This window comes from Dendrobates tinctorius, unplaced genomic scaffold, assembly GCF_039654945.1.
Source record: "Dendrobates tinctorius isolate UK_male_01 unplaced genomic scaffold, ASM3965494v1 ptg000013l, whole genome shotgun sequence".
NCBI classification, from domain to species: domain Eukaryota; kingdom Metazoa; phylum Chordata; class Amphibia; order Anura; family Dendrobatidae; genus Dendrobates; species Dendrobates tinctorius.
Window position 1 is genome coordinate 11278176 of NW_027361681.1, and position 23117 is coordinate 11301292.

General features: G+C 47.4%; 1 protein-coding gene across 1 annotated transcript; it reads left to right on the plus strand.

The window, feature by feature from the left end:
• Positions 1-2910: 2910 nt before the first annotated feature.
• Positions 2911-22879, plus strand: LOC141069393 (uncharacterized). The gene is made up of 7 exons (XM_073558901.1): positions 2911-3117; positions 9019-9089; positions 9394-9466; positions 13360-13552; positions 13617-13734; positions 14706-14771; positions 21218-22879. The coding sequence occupies exons 3-7, from the start codon at positions 9402-9404 to the stop codon at positions 21634-21636; spliced, it is 861 nt and encodes a 286-aa protein (XP_073415002.1). The 5' UTR covers positions 2911-3117; positions 9019-9089; positions 9394-9401; the 3' UTR covers positions 21637-22879.
• Positions 22880-23117: the final 238 nt, after the last annotated feature.

Consider the following 23117-nt stretch of genomic DNA (forward strand, 5'->3'; position numbering starts at 1 on the left):
CAGTGGAAGGACATCTCAAACAAGAAAGAGTCCTGAGACAAATGGTCGAGCACAGGGTTGAGGAGCTCGAGAAAGAAGTCTTGGAGCTCAAAGAAACTGTAAGTGGTCTTCTGCGGGAGAAGAACTTTGACAGTGATGAACAGCGGCCGGGTCCGACTGGTGGTGGAACGGAGCTGCTGGTGCCTGTCTTGGCAGATGGTCATGAAGAGATGAGATCTCGTGAAGTTGGGGAGCTAAGAACTGAAGAAGTCACCCGGTCGGGTCAACTGTAGTGAGGGAAGTGTCCGTGGTAAAGCCAGAGCCTCCTGGCCAGGAAGAGAGCAAGGCCACGACCTTCAAGTTTGTGATTGATGTACCAAAAGACATGCAAGAGGCCTGTGCTGAGGAAGGTGTGCATGAGCATTTCAAAGAGGCGGTCAAAGCGTGTAAGGTGCACTGGGCGCCTGAGACTCGGCAGTTGGTGATAATGTCAGCCAGGGAAGACACAGCAAAGCGGGTGGCTGCCCTGAAAAACATGTTTCTGCAGTGTCTCCCTGTCAAACAGTTGGTTAGGCAGAGTAATATGAAAGCTGCTCGACACCTAGAGTTAGCAAGAGAGGCTATGGATCGGTTGGGTTTGCGGAAAGAGGTAGTTCCGGTTCCCAAAGGTCTGATTGGGAGAATCATTGGAAGATTCGGGAAGGTAATGCAAGACCTTGTAAATAGCTCCGATGTGGTGAGGGTGAGGATCCCTCCTGATGATGAAGACCAGGTATCCAGTGAAGAGGGTAGGATTCCCGTCCTGGTGGTTGGCTCCGTGGAAAGCCTGAGAAACTTTTGGATGCTCTTGGAGTATCGAGTGGGGTACCTGCAAGAGATTGAGCAGTTGAGGCTGGACCGTCGGCGAATCAATAAAGATGTTTGAAACACCAAGTGGCGGCCGCTTTCAACCCAAGATCTAAGGACCCGAAGAGTTCCGCCAAGAAGTGACATGGCAGATGGCCGAAGAATGTCAGCAAGTGGTAGTTCGACTGGCAGGACGACGTTGAGAGACCGTAGCTCCTGTGAGACGCTGAATGAGTCAGACTCAGGCTTAACTAAGACTTATGATCGCTGGGGGCGGGGGAGGCCATATGATGGACGGAGACAGATCTCTCGACCTGTGGGGCAAGGTGTAATGAGTGCCTGATCTCGAGATCCTGGTGTAATGTTGTGTGTTCAACCCCACAAGTTTGAACAGAGGTGGGAGGTATGTGGTGTAGTGACCACTGTGTCCACTAGGGGGCGCTGTATGGATGTCCCAGGAGAGTGGATGAATGGCAAGATACTGAATGACCGTTATGTATCTCAAGGTGGGTGGCCTTGAGATGGAGATTTATGTGTGTGTTAATCAGCAGTGATACTGCTGAGGTGCTGGTTCAATGTGTCAGGGACTAGTTACCTACAAACCCACCCAGGGGGTGTGTTTAATAACGCTATTGTAAAGTGTATATGTGTGGGTGAAGGACCTGTGATGAGGTCATAGACCTTGTTAGTTCATCTTCGTTGTCCTCCATTGTCCATACTTTGGGCGGCTTTGAAACACGAAGACTTTCATTGTGTGGCACTGGTCTTATGGCTGAAAGAAAATTAGGATATTCTATTGATTTCTTGTTCTTTCCTGAATACCCTGTTACATTTGTAAGGCAGAAGTAGCAATCTGTTACATGATGTCTCTGCTCTCTCCATATGATTGTGACAGCGAATGGCATTGAAGGTCGTGATCCATTCAGCCATGCTCTAAGTATGTTAGTATTGTCTTTTGATTCATCCCCTGCCCAGAAGATGTGGTATGCACTGTACACGGTCAGCCGAATGATTCACTGCGCCTGCACGGAATTCGCATAATAATTGCTTGCATATGTGTAGGTCAGCGAAAATTTTTCAGTGGAAAATTCAGAATATACTGTTTCAGAAAAAGTTCATATATGAGTTTTTAGAATTATAACAGAATATTATAATGTTTCGTATCAGTTCTCAAAAACCTTACGTGATAGGAAAAATCTGAAGTAATTTCTGAAATCATCATGAAAAAATCTATCAGGGACAAAACCTTGGCAACACAGTGTAGTTATTAACTCTTCACTGCCCTGAGGTGGTGCGGGAATGGTAATGTTGCGGTTTATACTCTCTCTGTGAGAGAGCAATCTGACCGATGCGGCTCCGAACACCCTGCTGTGTGATATTGTATGGGGAGATGATGGAAGTTATAGTACAGAAAACCCTCACTGTATCCATCCCATGTGGACGTGCTGAGAGTTTTTGCCCGAGTGTAATGTATGGAGAAATGATGAGAGTAATGGTACATTCAATCAGGTAAATCCGCCTCCAAGCTTGTTATGGTTACGCCCGGCCGCCATGTGTGACCCATCGGCTCCTACCATGTGGTTCTTGTGTGCTGTCTGCACCGTGCATGTGGTTTTCATTACATGGGCCTCATACAATGATGTGACGATGAGCGAGGGCGGGATTAACTCTTCACTGGACTCTCAGTATGTGAATCTGCCGCCGTATGTTGTGGGCTGGATGGGTTTTGTTTTCTCATTCCAACTCTGGTGGCCCATGTTGGGGTCAATGAGGATATCTCATGTGATGGGGCCAGGGCCGCCATCAGGGCATGACAACCCTTATAAGTGTATGGGGCCTGGTGATTAGGGGGACCGCCTAGCGCCCGAGCACACTGGCAGCCCCGTCCACGCTCGGGCCCCCCCTACATTTTGTTCAGGCCTCTCCGCTTTTCCAGGCAGCGCTGCCGCTTTATACTAAATCATGACCCAGCGCCTGCCGGGACAACTCCCCCCGTGCACCATGGTCCAGCACCTCCCTCACGTGACGTCACACGCTGCTCTGCTCCACTTCCTCATTCCGGAGCAGAGTGGTGTGCGCACGCCACGTGGGACTGGGAGCAGTCACAGAAGATGACGGCGAGGCGCAGACGGCAGGCAGGCGCACAGCTATACATAGCGGCTCAGCTGTCTCTGAGTCGTGCCCACCCCAGGACTGCCAGGCTTACCTCTGGTCCCAGCCACAAGGAGCAGTAGGCAGCAGCACACGGGCAGCCTCATGGTATCGGGGAAGGTGGTCACACACATCTTTCAGGTAGGACCCCCGGAGGTCATGTGTCCCGCACTGCTGCAGCACTAACACTGAGGCACCAGGAATGAGCTGCAGGTAAGTTTCCACCCAAACAGCTCCAACTCCTCTGAAGTTCACAGCCCGCTCCTAGACAGTGGTGACTGTGCACTATAGTGATCCATACAGATTAATGAGCCCCATATATTTCTCCATCCAAAATAATGGACCCCATATAATGCTCCATACAGAATAATGAGCCCCATACAGAATAATGGACCCCATATATAAACATATATCACTCCACACAGTATAATCAGTCCCATACAGTATGAGCCCCATGTATTGCTCCATACAGTATAATGAGCCCAATATATTGCTTCATAAAGAATAATGGACCCAATATAATTCGTATAATGAGCTCCATAAGATGCTCCATATATAATGGGTCCCATATGATGCTCTATATATAATGGGTTCCATAAGATGCTCCATATATAATTAGTCCCAGAAGATGCTCCATATATAATGGGCCCCATATACTGCGCCATATGTAATTGGCCCCATATACTGCTCCATTTGTAATTGGCCCCATAAGGTGCTACATATAGAATTGGCCCCATAAAATGCTCCATATGAAATTGGCCCCATAAGATGCTCCATATACAATGGGCCCATTCTGATGGTCCCCATATATTGTTCCAAACATTAAAAAAAATACCTCTCCTCACTGGTCACTGCTCTGCTCCTCAGCATTACCATCTTCTGGCTCTCTGCACTCTGACTGCTCAGGCAGAGGGTGCACAGACATGATACAATCACCACCTCTAGTGAAGAATAAGGACAGCGCTTCACACGTTGGTGAAATTACATCAACTTTATTCTGCCTTTTGTTGCGACGTTTCGATCATCAAGATCTTTATCAAGCTTGATGATCGAAACGTCGCAACAAAAGGCAGAATAAAGGTGATGTAATTTCACCAACCTGTGAGGCGCTGTCCTTATTCTTCACTGGATGTTTGAATGTTTGCCAAGTAGGACTCCTTATATCTGATGTACTCTTCAACTATGGGTAAAGTTAACTCTATGATTGCATGAGGTGCTGTGAACACATTTTTAATATGACTGAATAGTCATCGCCACCTCTGACCTGAACATCACAGTCAGAGGATGTGGAAGACGCTGCAGCGCTGGAACAGGAAGAGGTGAGTATCGCAAGTGCCAGGGCCCCAGAGTAAGCAGTGGGCCCCCTCAAGGGCAGCGTGCCTCCATGGCGCACCGGTGTCCCTGACGGCGAGTGTGCCCCCACCTGCTCAGGGCCCCTGGCACTTGTCTGGGTGCTAACGCCGGCCCTGTACAGGGTATTGGTGGAAGGAGACCTACTGTTTAAGAGGTTATACCAGTACAGTTTTTTTTTTTAATTCAAATTAACTGAGGCGTTTTACAGTGTCAGCAAAAGCTAGGAGATGTCAGAAGTCTCTTGTACACGCTTATTTTTTTTTTATTCTGACAGGGTAATAACAACATAGAATGTTACCAAACACCTTACTGGCCCCCGCCACTCTGATTCTGAGGCTTCTTGTGTCCCCTGCCAGTCTCTACTTAAAGGGATTTTCCCCAAAATCAAGTTACTGCCTCTCCTTTTGGCATATGAGAGAACTTTCTGATCGTTGGGCGTCTGACCTCTTTGGACCCTCAACAGCCTTGGGAATTGGGTCCTGAATTGAGAATGCTTGGTTTCCGCCCCATTCATTGTCTATGGAACTGATGAGGACAGCCCTCGGCTACTTGTCGGTCCCATAAACAATGACTGTCTGCTCCATCCAACACGGGCTGCAGATCCCCAACCTTAGGGGTGCTAGAGCCCTGTTCTTGGGACTGCTAGGGGGTCCCAGCAGTTGGGTTCCCAGGAATAAGAATGTTATTTAGGGGTAACCTGATTTCTTTGGGAATAACTGTTTAATGTTCCTATGTTTCTGCAGTAACATCTTGACATGAACATGTCACCGGATACTGCCAGTGATTGGCTGCAGCAGTCCATGTTGAGATGTTTTCTGAGACTGGTGGGAAAAGCATAGTAGCCAAAGAGGCGGGAAGTTTTTGAGTGTATTTATCTATGGCAGGAAACCCTCTTTAAAGTGATTGGCAGAGAAAGAGATTTTTTTTACACCCAAATATACATTGCTATAAATGAATCAATACTCCTCACATTCATGGTGGTCTGAAATGAAAAATAACAGTTATGATCGGCACGCTCACCCCAAATATTGGTTGTCAAGGCCAAAAATTGGGGTGGTTTTTAGGGGTTAAATCAGTGCATCTCCTAGCTGTCTTCATGGCAGCCCCCTTACATCAGATCACCATGCTGGGCACTACCATACCCGTTCCAGCCCCCATAGGTGACTGCACGGTACCTGCACAGAATGGATCAGAGGTACTGCGGATTGATGGACTGCACTATCCAGCGGCAGGAGGGGTGCACGTATCAGCGCAGAAAACCCTCCGCCCAGCTCTGCCCATGTCCCCACAGCGGAGATACAGAGCCCCCGCCATCTCCCCAGCACTGCGAGCTCAGTGAGCAGAGCCGTGCGCCTGCCATTCCTGCCTCCCTTTCTCCTGCTGTTGACCTGTCCCCGCCATCTCTCTCCCTCACAAGAGAATCTATCACGCACCGGAAGGGCCCGATCATTCATTCAGCACGGTGATGTCGCACACTCCACGGCCACAGACTCCGTACCTCATTCCACCGCGCAGATGATGACTACTCCCATCCTCCTACTCGAGTCCTCCCTGCTCCTCTACCCTCCGGATAAGTAAGCAACACACTTCTGGGTTGTGTCTCCTTGAATACTGCCCCGCACGGAACAGAGATCTGGCAGCTCCGGCCCGGCGGAGACTGGTTCCGCCCACTGCGTTCCACATTGGAATATTCCAATGTAGGTATCCCACAGGTATCACCAGGGCCCCGGCACTTGCCCGGGTGCGCCGGGTGCTGACGCTGGCCCTAGTCAGCGCGCACGTCACCGGCGTATGACGTTATTGTCATTTGCCGGCGAGTCCGCACTTGAAATGCCTGGAGGGAGCATTGCCGCAGGAATGCTGCCAGGACAGAAGAAAGTTGTTTTTTTTTTAATTGAAATCTGCAATCCGCAATATGTTTTGACGGCAGGATGGAGATAAAAGGATCATGTGTCTCCATCCTGCCCGGGGCAAAATGGAGACACAGGGGGCAGAATGGAGACACAGGGGGCAGGATGGAGACACAGTGGGCAGGAATATGGGGAAAAATGGAGACACAGGGGGCAGGATGGAGAGACAGGGGGCAGTTATATGGGGCATGATGGAGATACAGGTGGCAGGAATATGGGGCAGGATGAAGACAGATGGTACAGGATCATGGGGCAGGATGGAGACAGATGGGGCAGGATGGGACATCACATGGGGGAAGAATGGATACTCATGAGGGGATGATGGGAGAACACATGGCTGGAGCCAGGTATGAGACACACGGGGGCCAGGATGGGGGATATTATTACTAAAGGGACTAATTAAGGGATATTAGTACTGCAGTGATGTATTTATTTTATTTTTTGAGGATACTGTTATAAATGGGGAGGTGGTCCTGTTGCTGTGCACAGCGACATTGTTGCCTTTTTTTCTTCATCTGATGTAGTTTAGAAGTTGCGAAAAAAGTAATGTGTTTCGCATGCGATGCTCTAGATAACTGCGTTATTTCCTGCAGAAACGAGCCCTGGCTGGAAGACGTGATGGCAATCTGTCCTGGATGAAGATGAAAAGCGAAGATGAAGGACTTCACCTAGACACGTCACTGGTGAGTCAGTGTGTTACCTGTACACTGACACTATACACTGTATACTATATACAGCGGTCCTGTGTACAATGTATTACCTATACACTATATAGAGAGCTCCTGTGTATAATGTCACCGGTGATCACTGTATTACCTGTACACAGACACTGCATACTAAGTACAGATCTCCTGCGTAAAATGGCACTTATGGTGATATTATTATTGTGGGCTTTTTGTTAATGATCAGTATTGTAGTATTCAGTCACTATGTGGTGGTAATATGTTGTCCGGCCATGGTGTGGCGGTATTTGTTCTTTGTATATGGTATTATAGGTCACTTTGTGGTGGTAATATGGCGACTGGTCATGGTGCGGTGGTATTTGTCCCTTGTATGTGATATTATTGGTCATTTTAAAAACTGAAAAATAAATAAAAATATACCTAAATTGTAATGGATATTTTAACAAATGTTTAATAGGTTAGAGTAGAGTAGGGCCCGGCCAAAAGAGGCTACCTTGTCATGGTGGTGGCTTAAAAAATCTTTTGGCCAAAACAAAAGCTGCTGACTACATGTGTGATCTGTTGATGGGAACTGTTAATGTGGGATTGGTGAGAAATTGAGTTTTTCCAAGAGAGAGCGGTGGGATTGTGGACAGTTTGAGGGGTGGAGCCTGGGCAGAGTCTCAAAGTGGTCCTGAGAATTTTGCCAGTATGGGGCCCCAAAATTCCTAGTGGCAGCCCTGGTTGGAGCGCAGAAGTCCTCAGTATGATGACTATTTGTAGAGGAGGACCCCGCCCCTCCTGGGTTATGTCGGCACATCAGTCATTTCCTTTCAATAGCCGACGCTTCGCCTCCAGCTCCTGTTCTTCACACCAGATAGTACTGCTCTGTTGTCATGTGGTGAAGGACTGAGGCTCGGTGCAGGCTGTTTACACTCATTAGCGACCATAATTTGGAAGGATGTATATAGAATACGTTGTATTCCTGGTGGTCATCTTTACCAAGCATGCAGCCACACACCGGCCAGACAAAAGCCAAAATAATGCGCCTTCATATAGCAGTCACCTCCTCCTTTTCCCTGCAAAATGACCTCTGCACAGGTAACAGAGCATGGCCACAACACTCCCATAAAAGTGTATAGGTGATGATCTCAGCTGACCTATTACAGCCCTGCACAATGACATCCGCACAGGTTCGCAAAGCATGCCCCAAACACTAATGGTCTCAGCTCACTTCCTCCTCTCTCTGCACAATGATCTCTGCACAGGTCACAGACCATGCCCAAAACACTCCCACAGAAATCTATAGTTGATGGTCTCAGCTCACCTCCTCCTCTTTCTGTACAAAGATCTCTGCATATGTCACAGAGCATGCCAAAAACACTTCCCTAAAAATCTATAGGTGATGGTTTCAGCTCACCTCCTCTTTTCTCTGCACAGTGATCTCCATACAGGTCACAGAGCATGGCCAAAACACTCCCATAGAAATCCATAGGTGATGGTCAAAGCTTACCTCCTCCTCTCTCTACACAATGATCTCCGCACAGGTCACAGAGCATGCCCACATAGGTGATGGTCCCAATTCTTTTAGGTTCTGTTGCCTGAAGACCCACTATACTTAAGCTTTTGCACTCTGATTACAGGGTGTCCTGCTGCTAGCACCAATTATCAACTGTTACGGTATGTTTCCACTTTCAGGAAACGGCAGCGCTTTGGACGCAGCACATGCCCGCTCCGTCCAAAGTGCTGCCCCCTGTTGTACGCGCAGTGATTCCGCATGTGTTCATTGAACACATGCGGAATTACCACATCCTATACATGGACTGTGATATTTACAGTAACTTGCAGAGACTGAGCATCTCCGCAAGATAAATAGACATGCTGCGGTCTATAAAGATGCGCCGCCTCTCAGGTTACGCAGGTCTGCTGCCTGTGTCTTTATATGCATAGTGGGGAGTCGGGATTTCATAAAATCCAATCCACTATGCTGTAACTTCTGGACACTGAGGCTGTACGCAGCGTCCAATCCGCAGCAGATACTGAACTTGGAAACATACCCTTAATATATATGAGTGCACTCTGGATCCTCCCATTTTACCATTTTTTTTCTCTTAAAGCTCCTGAATTTCAATCTCAGATGCCACAATATCAGCTGCTCACCTGACACCCTGGGGGACCTTCGGCAATGGCAAGTACAGTGTATGTACTACATATGAGGGGATTAGATACACAGCTCAGCAGACAGTATCACACAGGAGAGGATTAGATACAGCACTTTTCTGTCTTTGTCCTGGATTATCTTGGTACATGTAAGTGAGGGGTTAATAGCAGCTCCTGCCTCCAGCTCTTTCCCTTCAGTCTCCATCCTTCCCCTCAGTAGTATCTGTGCAATACACTCCCAGAATCTCATATGACATGACTTCTTCCATAAGTGATAATTGGCTCACCCTGCTGTATAAATAAGTGACCCCTCCCAATCTCACTGATTACAGCTCCGGAGATGATCCTGCTGCCGGTCGCTCTGCTGTTCCTGCTCTGCCGGGAAGGACGAGGACGCAGACTGATGTAAGTATAGAACCTGGGACCAGTCCCTAATCTGCAGGAGTGGCACAGCTGCACAGAGTATTTCAGGAGAGATATTGGTATCATGGGTAGTCAAAGAATGTATGGCACATAGTGGAAGGTGCCAGGTCTGACAGCAGCACAGAGTATTTCAGGAGAGGGATTGGTATTATGAGTAGTCAAGGAATGGATGTCACATAGTGGAAGCATAGAGTATTTCAAGTATGGAGCACACTTTCCTGATATTGGGGTCCAGTTTGGTGATACAGGCAGGGCCGACTCCAGGTTTTCGTGGGCCCCGAGCGAAAGTGGGCCACTTTAACACATACCACGATTCATGATGCACAGATACAGCAGAGAAATATATAGGTATAGTACAATGCCAAAGATTTCACTTACTTCTTACATTACATGAGTGATACAGTAGGGCAAAAAAGTATTTAGTCAGTCAGCAATAGTGCAAGTTCCACCACTTAAAAAGATGAGAGGCGTCTGTAATTTACATCATAGGTAGACCTCAACTATGGGAGACAAACTGAGAAAAAAAAATCCAGAAAATCACATTGTTTTTTTTTTTTTTTCATTTTATTTGCATATTATGGTGGAAAATAAGTATTTGGTCAGAAACAAAATTTCATCTCAATACTTTGTGATATATCCTTTGTTGGCAATGACAGAGGTCAAACGTTTTCTGTAAGTCTTCACAAGGTTGCCACACACTGTTGTTGGTATGTTGGCCCATTCCTCCATGCAGATCTCCTCTAGAGCAGTGATGTTTTTGGCTTTTCGCTTGGCAACACGGACTTTCAACTCCCTCCAAAGGTTTTCTATAGGGTTGAGATCTGGAGACTGGCTAGGCCACTCCAGGACCTTGAAATGCTTCTTACAAAGCCACTCCTTCGTTGCCCTGGCGGTGTGCTTTGGATCATTGTCATGTTGAAAGACCCAGCCACGTTTCATCTTCAATGCCCTTGCTGATGGAAGGAGGTTTTCACTCAAAATCTCACGATACATGGCCCCATTCATTCTTTCATGTACCCGGATCAGTCGTCCTGGCCCCTTTGCAGAGAAACAGCCCCAAAGCATGATGTTTCCACCACCATGCTTTACAGTAGGTATGGTGTTTGATGGATGCAACTCAGTATTCTTTTTCCTCCAAACACGACAAGTTGTGTTTCTACCAAACAGTTCCAGTTTGGTTTCATCAGACCATAGGACATTCTCCCAGAACTCCTCTGGATTATCCAAATGCTCTCTAGCAAACTTCAGACGGGCCCGGACATGTACAGGCTTAAGCAGTGGGACACGTCTGGCACTGCAGGATCTGAGTCCATGGTGGCGTAGTGTGTTACTTATGGTAGGCCTTGTTACATTGGTCCCAGCTCTCTGCAGTTCATTCACTAGGTCCCCCCGCATGGTTCTGGGATTTTTGCTCACCGTTCTTGTGATCATTCTGACCCCACGGGGTGGGATTTTGCGTGGAGCACCAGATCGAGGGAGATTATCAGTGGTCTTGTATGTCTTCCATTTTCTAATTATTGCTCCCACAGATGATTTCTTCACTCCAAGCTGGTTGGCTATTGCAGATTCAGTCTTCCCAGCCTGGTGCAGGGCGACAATTTTGTTTCTGGTGTCCTTTGACAGCTCTTTGGTCTTCACCATAGTGGAGTTTGGAGTCAGACTGTATGAGGGTGTGCACAGGTGTCTTTTTATACTGATAACAAGTTTAAACAGGTGTCATTACTACAGGTAATGAGTGGAGGAAAGAGGAGACTCTTAAAGAAGAAGTTACAGGTCTGTGAGAGCCAGAAATCTTGATTGCTTGTTTCTGACCAAATACTTATTTTCCACCATAATATGCAAATAAAATGAAAAAAAAAACAGACAATGTGATTTTCTGGATTTTTTTTTCTCAGTTTGTCTCCCATAGTTGAGGTCTACCTATGATGTAAATTACAGACGCCTCTCATCTTTTTAAGTGGTGGAACTTGCACTATTGCTGACTGACTAAATACTTTTTTGCCCCACTGTATCTACTGTAAATTCTACAATAGCTGAGAAACTGGGCAGTATAGTCCTCCATACAGTATTATGGACACCACATAGAGCTCCATACAGAATAATGCGCCCCATATATTACTCCATACAGCATAATAAGCCACATATATTGCTCCATACAGTATTATGGGCACCACATAGTGCTCTATACAGAATAATGAGCCCCATATATTCCTCCATACAGGATAATGAGCCACATATATTGCTCCATACAGTATTATGGGTACCACATGGTGCTCCATACAGAATAATTATCCCCATATAATGATCTATACAGAATAATGAGCCCCATATATCCCTCCATACAGTATAATGAGCCATATATATTGCTCCATACAGTATAATGAGTGTCATATAGTGCTCCATACAGCGTAATGAGCCCCATATATTGCTCCACACGGTATAATGAGTGCCATATAATGCGCCATTCAGAATAATGAGCCCCATATATTGCTCCATACAGAACAGCGAGCCCAATGTAATGCTCCATACAATATAATGAGCGCCATACATTGCTCCACATGTTATAATGGGCCCCATATAATACTCCATACTGTATAGTGAACCCCATATAATGCTCCAAAAAGAATAATGAGTCTCATATATTGCTCCACACAGTATAATGAGCGCCATATAAAGCTCTATACAGTATAACGGGCCCCAGATATTGCCACACAATATAATGAGAACCATATATTGCCATACAGTATAATGAGCACCATATAATGCTCCCTACAGTATAATGAGCCCCATATAATGCTCCATAAAGAATGAGTCTCATATATTGCTCCACACAGTATAATGAGCGCCATATAATGCTCTATACAGTATAACGGGCCCCATATATTGCCATACAATATAATGAGCACCATATATTGCCATACAGTATAATGAGCCCCATATAATGCTCCCTACATTATAATGAGCCCCATATAATGCTCCATAAAGAATAATGAGCCCTATATATTGCTCCATACAATATAATAAATATAATGGGCACCATATAATGCTCCATAAAGAATAATAAGCCCCATATATTGCTCCATACATAATGAGCCCCATATATTTCTCCATACATAATGGGCCCCATATAATGCTCCATACAGTATATGATGGGCCCCATATAATGTTCCAGTATATGATGGGCCCCATATGATGCTCCAGTCCCTGATGGTCCCAATATAATGCTCCAGTATATGATGATCCTCATATTATGTTCCAGTATATGATGGGCCCCATATGATGCTCCAGTATATGATGTCCCCCATATAATGCTCCATATATCTTGGGCCCCATATGATGCTCCAGTATATGATGGCCCCATATAATGCTCAATATATCATGACCCCTACATTGATGCTCCAGTATATGATGGGCCCCATATGATGCTCCAGTATATTATGGCCCCCATATAGTGTTCCAGTATATGATGGGCCCTATATAATGCTTCAAACATAAAAAAATGAAATACTTACCTCCCCTCTCTGGCTGCTGCTCTGCTCTGGACTCCTCAGCATCACCGTCTTTCAGATCTCTGCACTGTGACTGCTCAGGCATAGGGTGCACACTAGTCACGTCATTGCGCCCTCTGACCTGAAATGTCACAGTCAAAAGATGCGGAAGACGCTGCAGGGCAGGAACGGGAAGAAGCAAGTATTGCAAGTACCAGGGCCCTGAGCCAGTAGGGGGGGCCCACTCGCAGGCGCTGGCACTAAGCCCCATAGCACATGAGTTTCCACGACGATGCCTGTTCAGGGCCCCAACACTTGCCCGGGTGCTGACACTGGCCCTGGATGCAGGTCCCTGTGTCATACAGTAATTTGTTCGTTCTTACCCAGCCCACATGTGACGTCCCCAGAAACATGGCGACTTGGCGTCCTGGAAAAGGTTTTGGTTCGGACATCCCAGCAGTCGGAGAGTTTCCCAGTGACAGTTTCCTTAGTGAGTTACCCAGATAAGAAGACGACGTTCTCCTCTGCGCTGCTGGCACTGACTCCTGACAACCGCTTCCGGGGGGCAGTGATGCTGTCGGTGAGTGGGGGATGTTTGGGGTATCCAGAGCTCGCGCTTCATCTAACAGGTTGCTGTGTCGTAGGTGAAGGCGGAGGATTCCCCTGGAGAGTTTGTGTATCTGGTGGTGGAATCTAAGGTGTTCAGAGAAGATAGGAGAATCCCAGTGACTGACGCCGACCGCGCCACCATGGATGAGCCCGGTAATGGCCGCACTTCTGTGGTTGTATCCGGACTGGAGAGACGTCTGCTGCAGTATTCACCTCACAGAGGATTGTCTGCACTGGTACACTGTAACAGACCCTCCGCTGTGTGAGATGTATGAAGTTCATATACAAAAAGCGATTCATACACTCAAATCCTGAAATGCTCCGTGCTGCTCCTTCCTCTGTGTATCTTCCCCTCAACTCATTCTCTGCACTCCTCTCCTGAAATACTCTGTACTTCTCTGGACTGTACTTTCCTTTATGTACATCTCACTCTCTGGCCTACTGCAAGATCAGCACCCTCCTCTCCTGAAGCCCCTCGGCCATGTCCGCAGGATGTGCTGCCGATAACACGCGCTGTGTATAGGGACTGATCTTCGGATCGGCAATGTTCACACGGCAGTAATTGGGCTCAGTCTTTCTTGTACCTAGTCTGTTGGCGCTTAGCCTCGGTCTGTAAAGACGCTAATTCTGTCATACACTGTAGGTAGCTGTCGGACGGCAGTGATCCCTCCCAACTGCTCCAAATTATTTCTAGAAAACAAAATGGCTTGAAGTCCAAAATCAGACATACCAGGTCCTCATCCCCTTAACTTCACAGGCCCGGAGCCCCTCTTACAAAAGAATCTCTCAGCCAAACTCTTCATTATCAGAACATAAAGCCGACATTAGTCTAATGTGTATAGGGGCCTTTAATACTCTGTGCTGCTGAGGACCCCCTTTCCTTTCCCTATATCCCCCATTGTCTGCATTCCTCTCCTGAAATGCTCTGTGCTGCTGAGGACTCCTTTCTCTATTCCCTCCACTCCAAAAGCTACATTCTGTTCCTGAAATACTCTGTGCTGCTTCTTCCTCTGCATATTCCTTTCCTCTATTCTCTTCACTCATCTCCTGAAAAACTCTGTGCTGCTGAGGGAATCCATTGTAGCAGGTAGGTTATGTGCTGAGTTGTTTCTTTCTTATTCCAGATATTTCCGCTCTCCGGAGAAGACGTAGACAATCTCTGCTGACCGCGCCACAGCTGCAAAGCATGAGTACGTTACACCTCCTAATACTGGCGTCCGGGGTAATGGGCGAGAGATCCGAATGGGTGTCCTGCTCTGTTGTTCCCTTTAACAGGAATGCCCAGGATGACAAAACATGGCAGCTTTCTTCTCAGTACTGTGTACTGGCTCTGTGTTTTCATTGCAGCTCATCCATATTCACTTTCATGTAGCAGAGCTGTGATACCAGACACAACCTGTGATTCAAGGAAATGTACCCTGGAAAACTTCACAAACTGCTCATAGTGGTCAGTGTGACTCCTGTGGATGAACAGTAGATCAGTGTCCGCTCCGCAGCAGAGGCTCTGCAGGGATATATAGCGTCATGTATGTATAGATATGGAGGAACTGATATACTGTATATGTGGCCTCAGCTGTACAGTAGGATCTCCTCTGGTCGTGGCCTCAGCTGTGGGGTCTCCCCATGTCGTGGGCTCAGCTGTGAGGTTTCCACAGGTCATGACCTCTGCTGTGGGGTCTCCCCAGGTCGTGGCCTCAGCTGTGGGGTCTCCCCAGGTCATGGCCTCTGCATACCCTGTCCCTTCTATATCCCTGGTCTGTCCCCGCAGACATAGCAGGTTTGTAACCTGGCACCTACCCTCATTGTGCCCACAGATTGTTGGCCTCTTCTGTCTTGACTTATTTAGGGTCATCAGTCTGGAGCACCACAGTGAAACTTTGCACAATGGGCTGAAGGGCCAGAGACAAAGTATGTGATCCCTTATAGACAGTGCCCTCCCTGTTTTTTATAACCACTTTTTCCAGGACGTTCCTCTTGACAGCATCACAGGGGGTCGTCCTTCTTCTATAGTAACAGGAAAACACAGGAGGGTAAAAGGACCCTTCCCAGCCTCACCCATTAGATCTTCAAATCACAGGGTCAAGAGGTCGGTAATCTCAGCTGAATATAGGAAAATTTGGAAGAAGTTTTATTCAGAGTACAATATAGCTGTCATAGACACGTCCAGACCAGATATCCCAAAGATCCTAGATTTTCTGCAAGAAGGCTTTAATAAAGGACCAAATACCTTGAAGGTTCAGATTTCAGCCCTAAGTATATTCTTTGATTACCCCTTAGCCAGTCATCCTTAGGTTAGTAGATTCTCCAAGGCGATCCAAAGACTGACGCCCAAGATGAAGAAGTTGGTACCCCCTTGGGATTTGAGCTTAGTATTAAACGCTCTCTGTTAAACCCCTTATGAACCCAGAGAAAGGATTAATATTATCAGTTTTTCCCTAAAGATGGCTATTTTAGTGACCATTACTTCTGAGAAAAGGATAGGATAGATTCATTCCCTATCAAATAGAGACCCGTACCTCCAGGTCAGGGAAGATTGTATAATTCTAAGACTGGATCCAGCTCTTCTTTGGAAGGTAGTATCGACGCCCAGTATGAATCCAGAGATTGTTTTGCCTTCCTTCTGTCAGCATCCAAAAGGCCAGAGGGAACATTTGTTTCACTCCTTAGATGTTAAGGGCCTGTCACACTAAGCGATATCGTTATAACTTGTGACGTTATAGCGATATTGCTAGCGATATCGCTGCATGTGATACTTACCTACAACCCGCTCCCCCCCGCTGGTTATTGCTGATCGGCGAGAACAGGCTGGACTGTTTCTCGTCGTCAGCTTCCTGCGGCGCTTCCTGCTGCGACGACGAGCGACGCGTGGAGCCGGGCGGGAGGACGCAGGATCGCCTAGTGTGACAGGTAAGTAGCGACCCCCGTCCCCAGCGATGTCGCTGGTGAGATCTGCCTGTGTGGCAGCTCACTAGCGACCACTTAGCGATGTACCAGCGATCCTGACCGCGTCATATCGCTGGTCGGGATCGCTGGTGCATTGCTAAGTGTGACAGTACCTTTAGACAGCCAGTGCTGTCCTATTTAGAGGTTACTCAGGACTGGAGACTAGACATAAACTTCATTCAGAAGACATACTGATAGGGAATTTAGATTGTGAGCCCCATCGGGGACAGTGATGATAATGTGTGCAAACTGTAAAGCGCTGCGGAATATGTTAGCGCTATATAAAAATAAAGATTATTATTCAGTTCAGAGGCAGGAACAAGGGGAGAAAAGCTTCAAGATCAACTCTGGCTAGATGGATCAAAGCCATAATTTGTTTTGCGTATTCTTCAGAGGGGATGACACCTCCAGAAGTTATCAGTGCTCATTCAATCTCTACTTTCCGGGCTCATAGAGCAGAAGCCTATGTGGACCAGATCTGTGAAACAGTGACATGGTCCAATTTGAACACATTCTGTAGGCATGATAAGTTGGATATACTGTCTGGTCAACAGACTACCTTCAGGAGAAAAGTCCTCCAAGCTGTTGTCTCGCTCCAGTACATTAGTTTGGTATTTCTGCTAGTGCGTGTATCGAGGTTACCGCAACAGAGTGGAGTCAGAAGACCGCAGCATCTGATTGCTCCTACTCCTGAGCTGAAAAGAAGCACTTATCCTTCTTTTTAAATGGTGTTTATTTCTTTTTGCAGAACAGGGGTTAATCGGCCATGTTGGGAGCTCTGGAAGTCTGAGCGCTCAGCTGAGCTCGATTAGCCACTCCTATCCCCTATTTAATCTGCGTCCTGACTGAAATACATCGTCAGAGCTAGCTTATGCTGCATGGCTTGGAGGAGAGGTGTTTTGGTGGTTATATGAGGAGGAGATTTGTGGATTTATCTGTGACTGTTGCGTGGGTTTGTAAGTGTGATAATTCTCTTCCCTTCTCTTAGGCTAATTTCACACTAGCATTTATTCGATGCAGCGCACGGCGCCGCTAAGCCCCGCCCCCTGCCGGCTCCCTGCCCGCCCCATCCGATCATCGCCGCCTACTATCGCACATGGACGCTTGCGATCTGCGCACCCTATCTTTAGCATAGGGTGCGCAGATCGTGCGCTGGCCCTGCGCTAGTAGGATTTTGGCGTGTGCTGCGCACCTTTGAAGGTGCGCCGTGCGCGCCGAAATGCAACATGCTGCGTTCGGCCTTACTTTGATTTTCCCCCATCCTCCACTCCCCGGTGCATTCCTCTGTTATTTGTGAGTGAATATTTGTATGCCTGGTATTTTCAGTTACTCTTGTTCGTGTTGACTTGTTTGGGTTGGTGTACTGTGGTGCACGGCAGCTCTCCTCTTCCCTGGGTGGGGGAAGAGAACAGACGGAGGGCTGATTGAGGAGATAAGGCAAGGGTGGAGGCCCTGGCATCTTCACCTTTAGAAGGATCCCGGGGAATAGGGTGGGCTAGGGTGCCCCCTAGTGTTAGGGACAAGGAAGGAGCCCCTGGTTCCGGGTCACCCAACGGTTGAATCGTGACAGTGTGCTGTCAGGAGAGACATCCTTGAAAGGAGGAATTAGTCCTACCAGTAATTGTATTTCTAGGAGGCCATCATGACAGCACCCTTACAATCCCTCTCTTGAATTCCTTGTGCTTTTGTGAGTTAACATCAGTATAAGGAAGCTCAATAAAATTGAGTTGCATCCATCTCGGTGGCGCTCTGTATATACTGTAAGTGTACAGTTCGGTATATACTGTAAGTGTACAGTTAATACAGTAATCACCAGTGACATTATACACAGGAGCTTTGTATATAGTGTGAGTGTACAGTTAATACAGTGTACGGGTAATACAGTGATCACTAGTGACATCATACATAAGAGCTCTGTATATAGTGTCAGTGTACAGGTAATACAGTGATTACCAGTGGAATTGATGGGGTGATAGTTGTTCCCTGTGGCCATGATAACATAATTTGCAGGAGCTTTTTTTAAACCTCATTTTTACAGACAAAAGTTATACAGGGCTGGTTAGGCAGGGAGTTTACTCAAATAATTGAATGCTGCTGGGTTGGAGGGCATGGAGGACCTGACAGTTTACCTTTAAGTCCATTATTCTGGTCCCCTTTATTTAATAATGTTCCTCATCCTTGCTCCCCATGTCCCTTGGCCTTGGCTGTATCCTGTAGGTTCCTTGGCCCTGGCATTGTCCCCATAGGTTCCATGGTCTTGGCTGTGTCCCCATAGGTCGATTGGCCCTTGCTGAGACCCCTAGGTCCCTTGGCCCTGACTGTGCCCCCTAGTTCACTTGGCCCTGGCTATGATCCCTTGGCCTGGCCCCAGCATCATGCCACATCCACAGTGACAAGAGGGGGGAGAAGAAAAAAATCCTTACCTGCCTGTGTGGTGTCTTTTTCTTAAAGATCTGGAGCGCTCATGTTAAAATGGCTTCCGACCTAGTAGAGGCCAGCAGCTGACCTGAGTGCGCCCGTCTCAGGCTCCACATGAGAGTGACTTCATACACTGACGTCACCATCGTGCGCCACCTGCGACGGGCGCATACAGTGCCATATACCTCAGCCGGCAGCCTATTGCAACATTGACAGGGCAATACATTTGAACCGAATGTGTGTCCGACAACGCACATTCAGTTGAAGCCAGCAGGTCCCCTCTACGTCTTGTTCAGGGGCCCACCAGATAATTCTTTGTTGTCCCGGCGGACCAGTCCGACCCTGCCTGAACCTTGATGTAACAATTTTGTGGGAGTGATTGATGCGAGAATACTGAATGGAGGTATTGTGGGAACCTCTGGATCTTGGTGCTACCTTGGTGCGATTCCTGTGGAAAAGCTTTAGCTGTCATTATACCAACAATGGGGCCTCTGTGTTTCACTACTGTGAGGGATTGCGGGAGCTGGATGTGGCTCTCGACTCTGTCTTAAAGGGAATCTGTCACCTACCCTTTGGCGGGCGATGAAAACGAGGTCGGTCCGGTCTGATGGGCGGTGTTCCCGATGTGTGCCGCCTCCCCATCCTTGCCCGCCGTCCGCAGGTTATTGCTGAATTGGAGTAGGTGTACGCCATTTTTTGCTCGTGCGCTAAGCATTCATAGCTAGCGCACGCGCGGTATGCTTTGCCCAACTGCGGGCAAAACCGAAAAGCCGGACTGCGCATGCGCCAGTTAACTAAGCCCCAAAACACAGCAAAATACTTCCGGGGCTTAGTTAACCGGTGCATGCGCAGTCCGGCTTTTCGGCTTTGCCTGCAGTTGGGCAAAGCATACTGCGCATGCGCTAGCTATGAGTGCTTAGCGCACGCGCAAAAAATTGCGTACACCTACTCCAATTCAGCAATAACCTGCGAATGGCGAGCAAGGATGGGGAGGCGACACACATCGGGAACACTTCCCATCGGACCGGACTGACCTTGTTTTCATCGCCCGCCAAAGGGTAGGTGACAGCTTCCCTTTAAGCCCACTTCACACTAGAGTGTCACCAGTACGTGTGGTGAAAGTTTTCACATGTACTGTAGACACATACACACGTAGTCCAATTCAAATCTATGGGTCTGCACACAAGTGTGTTTCCACGGACCGTGTGTCCGTGTGCAAAACACGTAGACATGTCTGATTTTGGCTGGCAGCAAACAGACAGCTGCGGGCTGATATTAATAGCCTTGGAATGGGAAGGGCCAAAGGATATTGTTCCCTTCCCAGACTAAGAACACCAGCCCGCAGCCGCACCAGAAATGGCGCATCAATTAGATATGCCAGTTCTGTCCCTTAGCCTCGGCTCTTCCCACTTGTCCTGGTGCATTGGCAAGTGGGGTAATAGTTTTGGGGTTGACATCAGCTGTTTTCTGTCCGCTGACATCAAGCCCAGGGATTGGTAATGGAGAGGCTTCTATCAGACACCCCCATTACTAATCCCTTTGTCAGAATTAATAAAGACACAGACATAAAAAAGTCCTTTAATTACAAATCAATCTGCAAAAATTACCTTCTTTTACCCATTTATTAACCTAAAAATAAAAATTTTAACCAGTAAAGGCTAAGCAGGAAGCTGTGAGCTGGTATTAATAGGTTGGGAACCTTTTTGGTTATCGGCCTCTTCCCTGTATATTAATACCAGCCCCCAGCTGTCGGCTTTTCCTCAGCTGGCTAGTAAAATTAAGGGTGACACCATGGCATTTTTAATTTTATTTATTTATTTATTGCACGCTATACACAGATGACTGGTGCTGACTACAACTCATCCGCGTCACCTGGTCACGCTGATTGCAGGGAGGCGAGGTGACAGTTGGATTCAGCACTCGGCTCCTGGGAACATCACTAACTGTACTGCTTTTCTCATACGCTGGTACATTTCGCACTGATGGTGCATCTCACGGCACGCGGATGCCGCATGCATGTTATACACGCAACACACGAATTTGGATAGCACCGGTACTGGATTTTCCAGTGGTGGAAATGTAAGAACGTGTGAAAGAGGCCTTAGACCTAAATGTGGCTCTGGACCCTCTCTTAAAGCTGAATGTGATTTTCAAGGTCAGAAACGTTAGGGACCACTGCTATTAAGATTAAGAAAGACAACCACCTGTGGTGCTGTCATAATTGATTTCAGGAAATACAATTACCAGTAGGATTGATTTCTCCTTTTGTTAACAGCTAACAGATACCAGAATCCCAAAATCCAGCAATGTTGTCGTGATGGCTCCGCTCAGTACTCGCAGCACGAGAATTGTAAGAGTCAGCACAGCAAAGAGTTAAAACGGAGAAAACCTCACTGTTACCGGGCGTATGAAGAGTGCTGCAACTACACCGAGAAGCACATGGTCAAGTCTGTACCACTGTCTAGTTTAATAGAAACCCCGACAATCATCATGGAGTCATTTCTCATCAGACGCTTTGAGGAGCCAATCACCATCACTGTGATGCAGAGCAGCGCTGGGAGCGATGGGACCAGGACTTTTACAGTGAAAGTAGACCCCACCCAGGACATCTCCATACTGTTGAGCAGCACAGTGTTCCACACTAAGGTTGATGTGTCATTCAGGAATCTGCCCCCTGCGGATAGTGATCAGTGACCCACACGGCTGCCACCAGGAATTTCAGGGACTCCTACTGGCAAAATTTTTGGGCCCCCTTGACAATCTGCCCAGGGTCCACCACAGCTCCGCCTCCACCCATAATCCTTCCACAGTCCCACTGCCCACTCTTGGATAAACTCCACTTCTGCACCACGTCCTCACCAATCACACATTAACAGTACACCATCGAACACCAGATCACATACACAGCCAGCAGCCTTTGTTTTGGCACAAAGATTTTTTAAGCCTGCAACCACGACAAGATAGACTCTTTTGGCAGGACTCTACTCTAATGTAACTCATTAAACATTTCAACAAATATCCAATACTCTTTTTTAGGTATATTTTTATTTATTTTTCTTTAAAGATTGAGTCACATACATTTTTTAAAATGACCAATAATACCACATACAGGGATAAATACTGCCACACCATGACGCGACCACATATTACCACCACATAGTGACCGAATACTACAATACTTATCATTAATAAAAAAAGCAAACCACTAATATTACCATAAGTACCATTATACACAGGAGGGCTATGTGGCACCCCAGGAGTCTGGTTGCCACAGTGGCATTGCCTCCCTCAGAGAGTGATGACATGCCTGGAAGCAAGGAGGGGTTTCCTGACCAGATAACACTTACATCCAACACTTTTCCTGACTCCAGACCAGAAGGAGGAGCTCTAAACCCAGTTTCAGGGGAGCTTCTCTATTAGTTCTGGCCTGGAGTAAGGGTCAGTCAGTCAGTGTCTGGGACTGAGAGAGACAGAGTCTGAATGAAGAGAGAAGTGAAAGAGAACCTGGTGAGTGGAGCTGTGACCAAGCTCACCCCAGAGTACAGCGCTAGAAGCCAGATGCCGGAGTCTGTGGCTGATGGGTACAACATTTCTAGCAGCTAAATCCGGAGGGCAGGGGATTGCATGTCTCCTGGCCCAGCAAACACCTGAAGGCACAGCAGCAGACCAGAGCCCATAGCCACCATAAAGGAGCGACACCTGTAATAGGCTCAAGCTGCCTGCCATAGGGGCAAGTACTTTAGAACAATAAGGAAGAGAGGACTGAGCATAGCTTTAGACAGCAAGGACCTCAGAGGACAGCGCAGTAAGGAGGCCTCAAAACCCATCTGGCTTAGTGGATCCTAAGTTGCTTCCAAGCTCTCCGAACCTCCATTGTCATCTGTAACTAGTGCCCCGGCCTGCACTTCAAACTATGAGTAAAAGCGTGAAAACTGCACCCTGCTGTGTCCTCAGAGTTATTTACTACGCCATCCACCCTGCACTACATCCATCACCACCATCTTTAATAATATAATTGCCCTGGGACTAAGCTCTACCTATGGAGAGCCGTATGAACTCTGCTGCATCACCATCAGCTCCAGCAGTCTCTTTAAGCTGCATCAGCCATCCTTGGCCAAATACCACAGGTGGCATCCCGAACCATCTCTTATAAACTTTATTTCCCCTTTAATCAT